This window comes from Prionailurus viverrinus, chromosome B2 (genome assembly GCF_022837055.1).
Source record: "Prionailurus viverrinus isolate Anna chromosome B2, UM_Priviv_1.0, whole genome shotgun sequence".
NCBI lineage: Eukaryota > Metazoa > Chordata > Mammalia > Carnivora > Felidae > Prionailurus > Prionailurus viverrinus.
Window position 1 is genome coordinate 31,594,211 of NC_062565.1, and position 16,854 is coordinate 31,611,064.

The 16,854-nt window shown below is 44.0% G+C and overlaps 1 protein-coding gene across 1 annotated transcript; it reads right to left on the reverse strand.

The window, feature by feature from the left end:
- Positions 1-205: 205 nt before the first annotated feature.
- LOC125165749 (DLA class II histocompatibility antigen, DR-1 beta chain) lies at positions 206-16,620 on the reverse strand. Its single transcript, XM_047859002.1, has 6 exons — positions 16,454-16,620; positions 5,341-5,610; positions 2,189-2,470; positions 1,331-1,441; positions 855-878; positions 206-553 (listed from the first exon to the last, which is right to left on the reverse strand). The coding sequence occupies exons 1-6, from the start codon at positions 16,551-16,553 to the stop codon at positions 540-542; spliced, it is 801 nt and encodes a 266-aa protein (XP_047714958.1). The 5' UTR covers positions 16,554-16,620; the 3' UTR covers positions 206-539.
- Between the last annotated feature and the right edge of the window lie 234 nt (positions 16,621-16,854).

A 16,854-nucleotide genomic window follows, 5' to 3' on the forward strand; every position in this document is an offset into this window, starting at 1 on the left:
CTCCGTTTCCTAGCTCCAGAAAACACGCCTAATTACAGAATGGAAAAAGACCAAGTATAAAAGGACATGATACAAAGATACCTTCCAGATCCACATCTGACCCAAATTCTGGAATATAAATAAAAACCAATATTGTAATTTGTTGCAATCCTCCCTTTCTCCCTTTTTTTTGCTACTGCTTTTCCTTGAAACTATATGCAACGGATGATTGTCACTCCATGTTTATTTGAGAAAAGCTGATAAAGACATGTGAACAGAGGTGAGTTCCAATGTAGAGGAGGCATTAAGGGGCTGAATACACAGGGAGCTGGGAGAGAATGAAGATAAGGAACTGCAGTCAGTACTGCGGCTTCCCGGTCAAGGATAGGGTGGAGGGAGCCATCAGGGAGGACAGGTTCTGCACGGTCACTGAACCCAGGGCAAACCAAATCCTGAGAAAGCACTGTGTTTGTGGAAGAATACGAGCCAAACAGGAAACATTTTCACTGTGTGAGGAAGCCTGAAAAGAAGGTTCTTCTTGGAGTGTCAGCATCTCCACTTCAGCTCAGGAGTCCTGCAGAAGACAGAGCAGAGTGTTGTTCCCAGACCCACCTCCACAAGCAGCTTCCTCTCCCCTCTTCCAGGGCCTCATGTTAAAGCACGACAGTAAGAAGAAGAACATATTCTTTCTTATGTATCCTTGATCTAAAGCTATTTGCAGTGCAGGCCTTTTAGTAAGTGGAGAGAAGAAGCTTCAGTTAACTGCCTGAGCAGAAGTCAGATCCAAAGTCTTTGACATTGTTTCTGTCTTTTCGTCTCCATCATCTGTTCCAGGATAACCAACTCTATCTCTAAAGAGGGTCAAAGAGCATTACCTGTTGGCTGAAGTCCAGAGTGTCCTGGGAAAGAAAAGGGACAACATACACTTAACAGAGACACAGGTAAATCTGTCCCCACATACAAGGTCCCAACCCCAGACCCACCTACCACCACAACCCGCATCGCATGATGCCAGTGGGATCAGAAAGGGAGAGATGTGACCCGGGAAGTTTCTATCACACCAATCTACTGTGGCTTCATTAGCTTTCATAGCTCTTCCTGATTTGGCCAAGGACCCCAACCCAAGATATCTGTCTTGTTAACCTCTTTCTTGTCTCTACAACCCATAATCTCTTATGCTGAAACTCAGTAACCATGGACCCTTGCTGTCTGGCTTTCTAGGAAATCTGAGGGCAAAGGGAGAAGGAAAGGCTTTACAAGGCCACTGGTCTACAGAGAGTTTATGCGATCAAAGCTGTATTTCTCTCCCACAAGGTCTATAGGGAGGCCCAGCTACCAACAGGTGCCTTACCTTTCTGATTCCGGAAGTAGATGAACAGCCCCACCACCAGGAAGAGCAGACCCAGAACAAAGCCCCCGATTCCACTCAGCATCTTGCTCTGTGCAGATTCAGACTGAGCCCCTGAGAGAAGAAGCAGCTTTAGTGATTTTACCCCAAATCCAACTTCTCTGACAGACACTCTAGGATTGAGAACTTCAAGAATGAGGAATGTAGCCTGCCCTGGAAGATGGAGAATAAGTGGCAATTTCTAGGGGAAAAATTTTTTTTTAAATCCCATTGCATAGGTACAAGGTTTAGGTATTGAACTTTTTAAAAATCACAGCGTTGACAATTCCACTACTTCAACATCTATGGATGAGGAGCCTGAGACGCCATGAAGCTCAAGTGCTTGTGCAGGGTGACAGAGCTAATAAAAGGCAGTGCCAAGACTGGATTCCCCTCTTGTCAGGAAGGACCCTATACAATAGAGGATGTGCTTCTTCCTGGATCACAATGAACAACACACAGCAATGGTGCCAGAAGCACAAACTCAGCCCGAGGCAGGGGACTAGTGCCCAGCATCACAGGAGAACCACTACCCGTGAGCCATGGAAAGTCTCAAAACATGGACAACCTCGTTTCTGCAGCCAGGCATAACTACCTCCTCAAGGGTTGTAGGGTCTGGACACACAATCACAGAATATCTATAACCTATCAGAGGATTCTACCACAGGATATCACTTGGCTCATCTCAGTGACCTGTGCTAAAGAGAAGAGAACATGGAACAAATGAAAATATGGTGTAAGGAGAGAGAACCCTGGCACTCAGGGAAAGCAAAGTCCCCTTCCTGCTGGGTGAGGAACTTATGGGATCAGAAAGCTTCTCACTCCACTCCACGGTGATAGGGCTCGTGCGACTTGGATGCTCCACGTGGCAGGTGTAGACCTCTCCACTCTGAGGAACTGTTTCCAGCATCACCAGGGTCTGGAAGGTCCAGTCTCCATTACGGATCAGGCCTGTGGACACAACCCCAGTCTGCTCCTCCTGGCCGTTCCGGAACCACTTGACCTCAATGTGGCCTGGATAGAAACCATTCACGGAGCAGACCAGGAGGTTGTGGTGCTGCAGGGGCTGCGTCTTCGAGGGGAACACGGTCACTGTCGGCTCAACTAGAAGACAAGTGGTAGCGGGACTAAGTGAGGACGACAGAATGAGTCTCCCTGGCTGGCTGCCCTCCTGCCTCCGGTCTCTGGTCCCAGGCTGCATCTCGTGAAGGCCTCCCTCAAAGCTGGCCACGTGGCCCAGTACCAGCCAGTCTCATGAGTCTTGAATTCAATCCTGACAGTACGGGTCCATTAAGTTTGAGAGATGTTGAGGAAATTTGTGGGGTTTGTTTTTCATAGTGTGAGGTAGTCGTTCCTTGTGGAATTCCTTGTTTACACATTTTGCAAGGGATATAGTGTCTCAATTAAAAGCATGATTTCTGGAGCAGGCTGACTGAGCTCAAATATAGGCTCTGCTCCTTACTGATTGATCCTAGAAGAATATTACATTCCTCTGCACCCCAGCTTTCTCCTCTATCGAAGGAGATAGTAATACTTACCTCTTACAGTTCTGTGAGGATTAATGCACCTAAAGTATGTAAAGTGATGATTGGAGTTTAGCCTTCAATATATGTTAAGTACTTATTACCCTGTTTAATTACAGAGAAAATATGATTTAAAGCAGTCTGGGTAAATTGGAGAACAGCTTGAGGTTGATGGGGAAATAGAATATGAAACCCTGGAAATGCTCCACTCACACCTTACAACACCACACAAATGCTTCTCCCCCGGAAGCAGGAAGGCAGAGGTGATACTCTAGCCTATTTGTTTAATTGCAAGAACAGTGTGAGTCCTGAAAGAGAGGGAAAGGAACAAGGAAACTCATTGATTTTAAAAAGTTCTCATAATTGCACTCAGATGATCACTCCTTCTGTGCAGTATAAAAAATTACTGTTATTTGGGGCGCCTGGGTGGCGCAGTCGGTTAAGCGTCCGACTTCAGCCAGGTCACGATCTCGCGGTCCGTGAGTTCGAGCCCCGCGTCGGGCTCTGGGCTGATGGCTCAGAGCCTGGAGCCCGTTTCCGATTCTGTGTCTCCCTCTCTCTCTGCCCCTCCCCCGTTCATGCTCTGTCTCTCTCTGTCCCAAAAATAAATAAAAACGTTGAAAAAAATTTAAAAAAAAATTACTGTTATTGGAATTGTTATACCTTTATAATTGTCTCCCTTTGAAAGCTGACACTTGAGTTCAGGGTAGAGACTCAGACTATTTAACAGGTATCCTTAGTGCAGAGACAATCCCTTACACTACCAGCCTCAATAAATACTGCTTTTAAAAAGGAAAAATATGGGGGAAACATTTTTACAATACCTTAAAATGGTAGATTTAGGTAGATGACAAACCTTTGCTAACAATTTTGTAGCATATTCATTAAATATAAATGTTTACATTCCTAGCATGAAAAGTAATAAACAGTGTCAAAATACAAGCCACAGACTAGAGAAAATGCTGAATCAACTATCAGCAAAGATGATAGTAGATAATAGTAGATACTTTTTACATCAGTAACAACAATTAGCCAATAGATATGTAAAAAAAAAAAAATCCAAGGACCTTAAAAGCAAAGAAATACACATTAAAAATAAAGAAGATATAAAATTTCAACCGAGTATTTGCAATATTGGGAGAAAAAGATCTAACAAAGGGGAATGTGAGGTGAATTGTTACAACTATATAAAGAAATAATATGCAACTCCTTAAATACTTTCATCATTATAAAAACAGCAACATCAATACATTTAGTAACAAAATTATAATTAAGATACCTGGTTTCACAATCATTTCAAGAATGTAAGAATACATAGTCTAAGAGAACAAAGAGCGGGAAGTTGAGACCTAAAAGAAGCCTCAGAAATATCAGGAGGGTTTGGGGAGCCTGGGTGGCTCAGTCAGCTAAGGGTCCCACTTGGCTCAGGTCATGATCTGACAGTTTCTGGGTTCGAGTCCCGGGGCAGGCTCTGGGCGACAGCTCAGAACCTGGAGCCTCCTTGGGATTCTGTATCTCCCTCTCTCTCTCTGCTCCTCCCCTGCTTGCACTTTTTTTATCTCACCCTCTGCTCTTCCCCCATTCCCACTCTGTCTTACTGGATCTCTCCCTCAAAAATTAACATTAAAAAAAAAATAGAAATGTCAGAGGGACCTCAGAAGTCCCCCCAAATCTTCAACGATTAGTCTGGCCATTTTTCTCACAGCAGTGGTAGCACATACAGACACAGGCACACGTATCTCAGGGGCTTCAGAAAAAGAAGGGGGAGTGTCAGGGACAGAAGGTGACCGGCCTCCTCACATCTCCCCAATCTCTTAACCCTCCCCTCCCCTCCCCTCCCCTCCACCTTCACCCCAACCAGGACACCCTCCATTTCCCTCCCCAGGTCTCCAACCACCTGCCCAGTGTGCCCTCCAGCTGGAGCTCCTGAGCCCCCCAGGGGCCACCAAGGATGCCCGATGTCCCCTCCTGTTGCCTCCCCCCACACCCACTCTCTCCACACGCACTGCCCCCCCTTCCCACACACTCATTCTCTGTCCCCCTCACTTCACAGGGCACCCCTCCCACACTGTCCCCACAGCCACACAAGGACACATGACACTGTCCCCACAGTCACTCATGGACACAACCACGCCTTCCCCACAGTCACACACGGACTCACCACACTGTCCCCATAGTCACACATAGACGCAATCACACTGTCCCCACGATCACAACCATATGGACCTCACAGTCACACAGAGACTCAGCCACACTGTCCCCAGTCACACAAGGACACACCACACTGTCCCCACCCCACAGACACAGCACACCCTCCCCGACGTCGCACTCTCGCAGGGATCCCCGTGACGTGCTCTTGCTCAACACCCTGTAGGCTCACTGGGACCCAGTCTCTGTCTCACAGTCGCACCCGCGCAGCCCCGGCCGCCCCAGCCCCCCTGCCCCGCTCACCTCGCCGCTGCACCGTGAAGCTCTCACCAACACCGTAGTTGTGTCTGCAGAACCAGTCCACCGCTGTCCGCTTCCGCTCCATGTAGTCCTTCAGCCCATTCCAGTACTTGGCGTCAGGCCGCCCCAGCTCCGTCACCGCCCGGTACTCCCCCACATCGCTGTCGAAGCGCAAGTTCTCCTCCCCGTTATGATAGTGTCTCTCCAGGAACCGAACACGCTCCGTCCCGTTGGTGAAATGGCACTCGGACTTCCACATATTTAAGAAATGTGCTGTGGGGACAGGGCGACCCGGTCACTCGCGGGATCCTGGAAGACACTGACACCGCCACCCCTCGGGGCTCCACCCGCACCCCCAAACCACCAGCACCCACGGCTCTTCTCTCCTGTGCCGGCGGGGCGGAAGGAGGCCGGGAGGTGACCCCTCTCCTGGGAGCTTCTCCGGGTCACTGGCTTCCGGTTCAGAGGCGGACCTCCCAGCCTGAGGATTTGCCCCTCACCGCCTCCTCCTGGACGCCTCCTCCTGGCAGACACCCACCTCCCTCCTCGCCTCCCACAGCCCTTTCCTGGCCTCACACACGTCCCACCTGCGTCCCCCTCCCCCACCCCCACCCAACACTTGGTCTGGGCTGAGTGGCTCAGGCGCCTGCGAACCCAGAGAAGGGAAACACCCCCACATCCCCTCCACTCTCGGGTTAAAATTTAGGGAAAGTGATGGACAAAACCCAGCCAGGCAGGACTTTATTTACCTGGGGGGAGAAATGTCACAAGACAAGACTGCAGTTCTAGAGCAGGGGATAACTGGGTGATCTGAGTTTCCTTAGGGCGCCAGACAGGTGGTCTCAAGGGGGATGTTTAGGATGTGACAGGAAAGAGTAACTAGATGTGAACTAGAGGGCGTGTGTGTTTGATAATTCAGGGAAAGGTAATACAATGTGCAAAATCTTGAAAGAATTGATGAACTTCCTCAACAAAATGGAAAAAGGGAGTTCACTGAAGCACAATGGGACAAAGGAAGGCAAAAGGTTAGACTGGAGAAATCACGGGGAGCTGGCAGTAAAAGCCTTACAGGTGATGTTGGGATTTTGACTTCATACTACACGTAATGGGAAACTACTGAAGAGTTTTAAGGACATTAAAACCATGACTGCACTACAGTCCCTCAAGTCCTTACCTGGAATTTTCAAACTCCAGAAACCTAGGAAACCAGATCTTTTTACAAGTTTTGATGCCAAACTCTTTTGCCAAATCTAACCTGATTGAGGTAAAGGGTCAAACATGTCAGACCTCTTATTGGTCAGTCAGTCACATGGGCTTCTGGAGTTTCAATATATAAACACACACATCATAATATATGTACATACATGCATATACATACATAAATATACACACATATACATACATGACCCATATACATACATGTATGTATATATTTTGATGTTTTATTTTCTGTTTAATTGAACTAAGAAAAATTTTTTATTTAAGTGGAATTGACATGAACATTTTAAAAATAGTTTAAAAATACTTGTGCCTTTAAAAATGAGACAAATAAAAGGAGTTTTCGACATTATCAACCGAACAGAATGTAGCATTACTGCACAAGTTTGATACATTTTACAGAAAAATACTTGTGACGGTCACAATTGATGACTCATAAGGCAAGCTGTTGAAAGTTAACAGAGATGCTGATGATCAAGAAATCATGAAATCTTATAAAACATTGCATAAGACAAAGAATAAAAGATGAAGATCTCGAGCTTGCATTGACTGAGTGGACTCAGCGAGAAAGTGTTCAATCTATGAACTGTTGATCTTATTATTTTTTGTAATAAAATAAGCTAAACTACACCACAAAGACCTGAATTGGAAGGTAAGTGTGTGTATAAAGGGTAAGTCTAGAGGTTTTAGAAGCAGCAGAGTATAAACTGGTGTTTCCAACATCAGTACTCTTGACATTTTGGACGAGATATTTTTTGTGGGAAGCCTGTTCTGTACGTTGTAGATTGTTTACTAGCATCATTAGCCTCTACCTAGCAGATGTCAGAAAAAAGCCCCAAGTGACTACCAAAAATGGCTCCAGACATTGCCATGTTCCCTGAAGTCCCCATATGAGAACCACTGTTACACCACCTGAAAAATCTGTGGTAAAAAAAGCCAATGTTAATTCTATGTCAGCTGAGAATTACACTGAAAACTTTCCCAATATTATATCTGGTAAAAAAAAAAAACAAACAAAAAACAAAACAAAACAAAAAAAAAAAAAAAACCTTTGATACTGAACAAATTTATTTTGCTGGATAAATGGCTCTCACTGAGACCAGATTCTGAAAAAAAAAATTCATACTGCCTACCAAGAGAGTATCAAAATTTACTATGAATTCCAACCAAAAGATGATTGCTCTTGGGTGTGCTAATTCTTCAGGCTTACCCAAATCAAAGTGGGCAGACACTGGAAAAAGCCAAACCCAGGATGCCTGAAAGGGACAAATATTTTACTTGTGCATTAGTTTTCAAAAAAGATAATATGGATAACCAGATATCTTATTTGGTTCAAAACCACTTTGTATCAATGGGCTTCGTTCATGAGAGGCAAGCTGGACTGGGAGAAACCTGGAAATTAATTGTCCCTGTATAATTGTTCCACATACTGTACTCCTCAAATTCTTATAAAAATTAAAGCTTTGGCTTCTAATTCTCCCCCTGTCCCACCACCAAGTATGACGTCTATATTGCAATCTTTGAACAAGGAATTTTCTCATCCCATGAAGATCAAGTATAAAAAACTTTTAAACTCTGTTTTTGATGCAGTTTACAGAGGCCTATGAATTCACATCTTCTGAAATAAGTTAATGGCTAGTGTTATGACAAAGCTAATATTTAATAAACCAACCTGAAAAACTGCCTAGCAAGACTTTGGGCTACATCCGAGTTTGCAAATGAACTACCAATTGAAGACATTGAAAACTGTCACGTGATTAATGAGAAAATATTATATGACACTTCAATGTATGTAAAAGTTTATCCAAATAAGTCCAAGGAATAAGGTGGACAGTTGAGATGAGCACCAGGTAGCATATAGAAGTGTGGAATCACTACACTGTACATCTGAAACTAACATTAAGCTGTATGCTAACCAAATGGAAGGTAAATAATAACTTTAAAAGATATTCTCTGCCTAAATGTATACCTATAATCTTAAACAATCAAACAAACAAATAAGTCAAAGGTGCTGATCCAAAAATACTGAGCACTGATGATGGGGTCACACGGGGCATTCCCTGAGTGATGGAAACATGGTAGTGGTGACTGAGAGCACTCCCCAACTTGCTCCCTACACTCCAGCTTCTCCAGCCTTCCTTCTGTCCCTTACACTCACCAAACATCTTCCTGCACTTGACCTTTATCCTATTTTCTCCCCCTACAACACTTGTCCTGTACATCCTTCACTTGCCTGGCTTCTGTCACCAGTCATATCTCAACTCAATGTCACTTCCTCAGGGAGAACTCCCTACACACTTGAACTGAAGTCAGGTGCATCCAATTCTCTCTGTTTCACAACTAGGAGTATTTTTTTTTAGCATACTTATTGTTGTCAGAATTTTTGTTGTTATTGTTAAATGTTTATCGGGCTTTCTCCTCTGTCATTACATAAAATCCATGATGGTAATGATCTTTAGCCTATTCAAATAGGATTCACTGAGCCCAGAACAGAGCCTAGTACATCATAGCTGCTCAGAGAAATGTCTGTGATACAACGGATAAACACAGGGCTCCGAGAATCAGTCATTGTGAGGATCCTGGAAAGCAAGAAGGGGCTCAGGTCCAACATTCTTTTACTCTGATGATACATTATATCCCCTCCACTTCCTGTGAGAAATTCACACAGACTACCTCCTTCTCCTTCTACTGTTGTAAAAAATACCACAGGTAAGGAAAGGGTGATTTTAAGAAAAAAGAAAAATCTCATTAAGATTCAGCTCATCCTGTAGATCTGTGATAGTGCTGAGGTCTCCGCATACACGGGGGATTCACAGTAATGGTGACAACATGGCTCGGGAAAGAATAGGAACTGGAAGTGGAGGCAACCCAACATGGCTATTAAGGAAAAACAGAAAACATGAGGAATAAACCTATGCCATCTGGGGACATCACCTCAGTGAGCCAATATATTCCCTTGACCTGCATTTTGGCTTTCAGTCCTATGAAATGTAAACACCTTCACGCTCTCTGTACTCTGCTCAGGGTAGATAGTTAGAACCATATGAAATTCCTGATGTTGCCTATTTTTGGGTTACAAAGCCATAATTGCATATAATTTATCCTATACTAGTTGAATCCCTTCCTGTGGGCTCAGGCCACAGAACAGAAAGATGCAGGAGAAACGGACACCATAGAAAGGTTCAACATAGATTCATAATGAAAAATTAACTTGTGCCATGTTCTCAGAAGATATCTTAAGTTCTTTAAGACTCCCAAGAACAGGAAGTCGGCGGCAAGATGGCGGCTTAGGAGGACGCTGGGCTCACCGCACGTCCTGCTGATCACTTAGATTCCATCTACATCTGCCTAAATAACCCAGAAAACCGCCAGAGGATTAGCAGAACGGAGTCGCCGGAGCCAAACGCAGACGAGAGGCCCACGGAAGAGGGTAGGAAGGGCGGCGAGGCGGTGCGCGCTCCACGGACTGGCGGGAGGGAGCCGGGGCGGAGGGGCGGCTCGCCGGCCAAGCACAGCCACCGAGTCTGGCTTGCAAAAGCGGAGGGGCCTGACGGACTGTGTTCCCACAACAAGCGCGACTTAGCGTCTGGGAGGTCATAAGTTAACAGCTCTGCTCGGAAAGCGGGAAGGCTGGAGGACAAAGGGAGGGAGAGCTGCTGAGCCCCCTGACAACAGAGCTCAGTTTGGTGGGGAACAAAGGCGCTCGCCAGCGCCATCTCCCCCGCCCATCCCCCAGCCGAAATCCCAAAGAGAACCTGTTCCTGCCGGGGAACTTGCTCGCTCCGCGCAAACACCCAACTCTGGGCTTCTGCGGAGCCAAACCTCCAGCAGCGGATCTGACTCCCTCCCGCTGCCACAGGGCCCCTCCTGAAGTGGATCACCTAAGGAGAAGCGATCTAAGCCTGCCCCTCCTGCCCCCGAGCACCTTGCCTACCCACCCCAGCTAATACGCCAGATCCCCAGCATCACAAGCCTGGCACGGTGCAAGTAGCCCAGACGAGCCACACCACCCCACAGTGAATCCCGCCCCTAGGAGAGGGGAAGAGAAGGCACACACCAGTCTGACCGTGGCCCTGACCGTGGGCTGGGGACAGACATCAGGTCTGACTGCGGCCCCGCCCACCAACTCCAGTTATACACTACAGCACAGGGGAAGTGCCCTGCAGGTCCCCACCACTCCAGGGACTATCCAAAATGACCAAGCGGAAGAACTCCCCTCAGAAGAATCTCCAGGAAATAACAACAGCTAATGAGCTGATCAAAAAGGATTTAAATAATATAACAGAAAGTGAATTTAGAATAATAGTCATAAAATTAATCGCTGGGCTTGAAAACAGTATACAGGACAGCAGAGAATCTCTTGCTACAGAGATCAAGGGACTAAGGAACAGTCACGAGGAGCTGAAAAACGCTTTAAACGAAATGCATAACAAAATGGAAACCACCACAGCTCGGCTTGAAGAGGCAGAGGAGAGAATAGGTGAACTAGAAGATAAAGTTATGGAAAAAGAGGAAGCTGAGAAAAAGAGAGATAAAAAAATCCAGGAGTATGAGGGGAAAATTAGAGAATTAAGTGATACACTAAAAAGAAATAATATACGCATAATTGGTATCCCAGAGGAGGAAGAGAGAGGGAAAGGTGCTGAAGGGGTACTTGAAGAAATAATAGCTGAGAACTTCCCTGAACTGGGGAAGGAAAAAGGCATTGAAATCCAAGAGGCACAGAGAACTCCCTTCAGACGTAACTTGAATCGATCTTCTGCACAACATATCATAGTGAAACTGGCAAAATACAAGGATAAAGAGAAAATTCTGAAAGCAGCAAGGGGTAAACGTGCCCTCACATATAAAGGGAGACCTATAAGACTCGTGACTGATCTCTCTTTTGAAACTTGGCAGGCCAGAAAGGATTGGCACGATATCTTCAGTGTGCTAAACAGAAAAAATATGCAGCCGAGAATCCTTTATCCAGCAAGTCTGTCATTTAGAATAGAAGGAGAGATAAAGGTCTTCCCAAACAAACAAAAACTGAAGGAATTTGTCACCACTAAACCAGCCCTACAAGAGATCCTAAGGGGGACCCTGTGAGACAAAGTCCCAGAGACATCACTACAAGCATAAAACATACAGACATCACAATGACTCTAAACCCGTATCTTTCTATAATAACACTGAATGTAAATGGATTAAATGCGCCAACCAAAAGACATAGGGTATCAGAATGGATAAAAAAACAAGACCCATCTATTTGCTGTCTACAAGAGACTCATTTTAGATCTGAGGACACCTTTAGATTGAGAGTGAGGGGATGGAGAACTATTTATCATGCGACTGGAAGCCAAAAGAAAGCTGGAGTAGCCATACTTATATCAGACAAACTAGACTTTAAATTAAAGGCTGTAACAAGAGATGAAGAAGGACATTATATAATAGTTACAGGGTCTATCCATCAGGAAGAGCTAACAATTATAAATGTCTATGCACCGAATACCGGAGCCCCCAAATATATAAAACAATTACTCATAAACATAAGCAACCTTATTGATAAGAATGTGGTAATTGCAGGGGACTTTAACACTCCACTTACAGAAATGGATAGATCATCTAGACACACGGTCAATAAAGAAACAAGGGCCCTGAACGAGACATTGGATCAGATGGACTTGACAGATATATTTAGAACTCTGCATCCCAAAGCAACAGAATATACTTTCTTCTCGAGTGCACATGGAACATTCTCCAAGATAGATCATATACTGGGTCACAAAACAGCCCTTCATAAGTTTACAAGAATTGAAATTATACCATGCTTACTTTCAGACCACAATGCTATGAAGCTTGAAATCAACCACAGAAAAAAGTCTGGAAAACCTCCAAAAGCATGGAGGTTAAAGAACACCCTACTAACGAATGAGTGGGTCAACCAGGCAATTAGAGAAGAAATTAAAAAATATATGGAAACAAATGAAAATGAAAATACAACAATCCAAACGCTTTGGGACGCAGCAAAGGCAGTCCTGAGAGGAAAATACATTGCAATCCAGGCCTATCTCAAGAAACAAGAAAAATCCCAAATACAAAATCTAACAGCACACCTAAAGGAACTAGAAGCAGAACAGCAAAGGCAGCCTAAGCCCAGCAGAAGAAGAGAAATAATAAAGATCAGGGCAGAAATAAACAATATAGAAACTAAAAAAACTGTAGAGCAGATCAACGAAACCAAGAGTTGGTTTTTTGAAAAAATAAACAAAATTGACAAACCTCTAGCCAGGCTTCTCAAAAAGAAAAGGGAGATGACCCAAATAGATAAAATCATGAATGAAAATGGAATTATTACAACCAATCCCTCAGAGATACAAACAATTATCAGGGAATACTATGAAAAATTATATGCCAACAAATTGGACAACCTGGAAGAAATGGACAAATTCCTGAACAACCACACTCTTCCAAAACTCAATCAGGAGGAAATAGAAAGCTTGAACAGACCCATAACCAGCGAAGAAATTGAATCGGTTATCAAAAATCTCCCAACAAATAAAAGTCCAGGACCAGATGGCTTCCCAGGGGAGTTCTACCAGACGTTTAAAGCAGAGATAATACCTATCCTTCTCAAGCTAGTCCAAGAAATAGAAAGGGAAGGAAAACTTCCAGACTCATTCTATGAAGCCAGTATTACTTTGATTCCTAAACCAGACAGAGACCCAGTAAAAAAAGAGAACTACAGGCCAATATCCCTGATGAATATGGATGCAAAAATTCTCAATAAGGTACTAGCAAATCGAATTCAACGGCATATAAAAAGAATTATTCACCATGATCAAGTGGGATTCATTCCTGGGATGCAGGGCTGGTTCAACATTCGCAAATCAATCAACGTGATACATCACATTAACAAAAAAAAAGAGAAGAACCATATGATCCTGTCAATCGATGCAGAAAAGGCCTTCGACAAAATCCAGCACCCTTTCTTAATAAAAACCCTTGAGAAAGTCGGGATAGAAGGAACATACTTAAAGATCATAAAAGCCATTTATGAAAAGCCCACAGCTAGCATCATCCTCAACGGGGAAAAACTGAGAGCTTTTTCCCTGAGATCAGGAACACGACAAGGATGCCCACTCTCACCGCTGCTGTTTAACATAGTGCTGGAAGTTCTAGCATCAGCAATCAGACAACAAAAGGAAATCAAAGGCATCAAAATTGACAAAGATGAAGTCAAGCTTTCGCTTTTTGCAGATGACATGATATTATACATGGAAAATCCGATAGACTCCACCAAAAGTCTGCTAGAACTGATACAGGAATTCAGCAAAGTTGCAGGATACAAAATCAATGTACAGAAATCAGTTGCATTCTTATACACTAACAATGAAGCAACAGAAAGACAAATACAGAAACTGATCCCATTCACAATTGCACCAAGAAGCATAAAATACCTAGGAATAAATCTAACCAAAGATGTAAAGGATCTGTATGCTGAAAATTATAGAAAGCTTATGAAGGAAATTGAAGAAGATTTAAAGAAATGGAAAGACATTCCCTGCTCATGGATTGGAAAAATAAATATTGTCAAAATGTCAATACTACCCAAAGCTATCTACACATTCAATGCAATCCCAATCAAAATTGCACCAGCATTCTTCTCGAAACTAGAACAAGCAATCCTAAAATTCATATGGAACCACAAAAGGCCCCGAATAGCCAAAGGAATTTTGAAGAAGAAGACCAAAGCAGGAGGCATCACAATCCCAGACTTTAGCCTCTACTACAAAGCTGTCATCATCAAGACAGCATGGTATTGGCACCAAAACAGACACATAGACCAATGGAATAGAATAGAAACCCCAGAACTAGACCCACAAACGTATGGCCAACTCATCTTTGACAAAGCAGGAAAGAACATCCAATGGAAAAAAGACAGCCTCTTTAACAAATGGTGCTGGGAGAACTGGACAGCAACATGCAGAATGTTGAAACTAGACCACTTTCTCACACTATTCACAAAAATAAACTCAAAATGGATAAAGGACCTAAATGTGAGACAGGAAACCATCAAAACCTTAGAGGAGAAAGCAGGAAAAGACCTCTCTGACCTCAGCCGTAGCAATCTCTTACTGGACACATCCCCAAAGGCAAGGGAATTAAAAGCAAAAGTGAATTACTGGGACCTTATGAAGATAAAAAGCTTCTGCACAGCAAAGGAAACAACCAACAAAACTAAAAGGCAACCAACGGAATGGGAAAAGATATTCGCAAATGACATATCGGACAAAGGGCTAGTATCCAAAATCTATAAAGAGCTCACCAAACTCCACACCCGAAAAACAAATAACCCAGTGAAGAAATGGGCAGAAAACATGAATAGACACTTCTCTAAAGAAGACATCCGGATGGCCAACAGGCACATGAAAAGATGTTCAGCGTCGCTCCTTATCAGGGAAATACAAATCAAAACCACACTCAGGTATCACCTCACGCCAGTCAGAGTGGCCAAAATGAACAAATCCGGAGACTATAGATGCTGGAGAGGATGTGGAGAAACGGGAACCCTCTTGCACTGTTGGTGGGAATGCAAATTGGTGCAGCCGCTCTGGAAAGCAGTGTGGAGGTTCCTCAGAAAATTAAAAATAGACCTACCCTATGACCCAGCAATAGCACTGCTAGGAATTTATCCAAGGGATACAGGAGCGCTGATGCATAGGGCCACGTGTACCCCAATGTTCATAGCAGCACTCTCAACAATAGCCAAATTATGGAAAGAGCCTAAATGTCCATCAACTGATGAATGGATAAAGAAATTGTGGTTTATATACACAATGGAATATTACGTGGCAATGAGAAAAAATGAAATATGGCCTTTCGTAGCAACGTGGATGGAACTGGAGAGTGTGATGCTAAGTGAAATAAGCCATACAGAGAAAGACAGATACCATATGGTTTCACTCTTATGTGGATCCTGAGAAACTTCACAGGAACCCATGGGGGAGGGGAAGGAAAAAAAAAAAAAAGAGGTTAGAATGGGAGAGAGCCAAAGCATAAGAGACTTAAAAACTGAGAACAAACTGAGGGTTGATGGGGGGTGGGAGGGAGGAGAGGGTGGGTGATGGGTATTGAGGAGGGCACCTTTTGGGATGAGCACTGGGTGTTGTATGGAAACCAATTTGTCAATAAATTTCATAAAAAAAAAAAAAAAAAAAAAAAAAAAGACTCCCAAGAACATCCCATACGTGCTTCTCATCTAAAATGTCATTTCAAGTACTAAGGATCTCTGCTGTACCTCCAGGGTGAGAAATAGAGGTAAAACTAGCCCCAACTTTGGTCAGAGAACCTTCAGTCCAGGGATAAAGGCCTTGTAAACTTTGAGGTGCGGAGAAAGTAAAGGAGATAATGGGAGAGAACCCTTGATACAGCCTCGCATATTACACAGAGGTACCAACATAACTAATCCTGTGAAGACATAACACAGGGTCTTCTAGGAGATATCTTTCTAATTCCTTTTGACTCTCTGTCCAATTTTCTGAGAAACTTTCTTATTTTCTAGCATAACTCAACATTATAAAGGGAACCTCTTACGGGAATTAATTTGAAATCATTATTTCTGAGTCTTCTCAAGACCCTGAGGGAATGAAACTCAAATCTGGAGAGTTTTGACTGGGGAAGAGTTGAGAAGAAATGGCCTCTATATGTGGAGGCCCCTTACACAGCTCTTATAGAGAGGGCAAGCATTCGGCCTCCTTTAGTTTTGGATAGAATTGGGGATCTATATGATAAAGGTGGGCCATCATTAAAGAAAATGTCACAATTTTCTAAGGCACATGGCATGGACACAGTGGCAAAACTAATTTCTTTCTTTCCCCCCACTCCATAATCGCTCACCACCCAGGAGTGCACTTACGTGGGGTGTCCCTGGCCCAAGCCAGGGGAGGGCTCAGCACCATCAATATCAACATCAGAGCTGTCATCCAGGAGCCTCCCAGGAAACACAGGCACACCATGCTGGAGAACAGAGAGGAGAGGGGGCAGAGGAACAGGCAAGTCTCAGTCAGTGAGAACTAAGACCCTCCTTTAGCCCCCTCCTAAATAATACCAACCAAGGAATTTGTTTCTCTGCTCCTGGATTGGGTAATCTAGGTTTGACAACCAATCCGCATCGCAGATGTACTGCAACATCAGTTGCTGGTCAGAGATTCAGTATCAAGGGCCTCTTCTGAAACTCTGATTTCCTTCATTGGAAGGATTATTTTAATTTAGTACTTAAAAGGTTTGATCCAATATATGTGAAACATTTGACTGGGC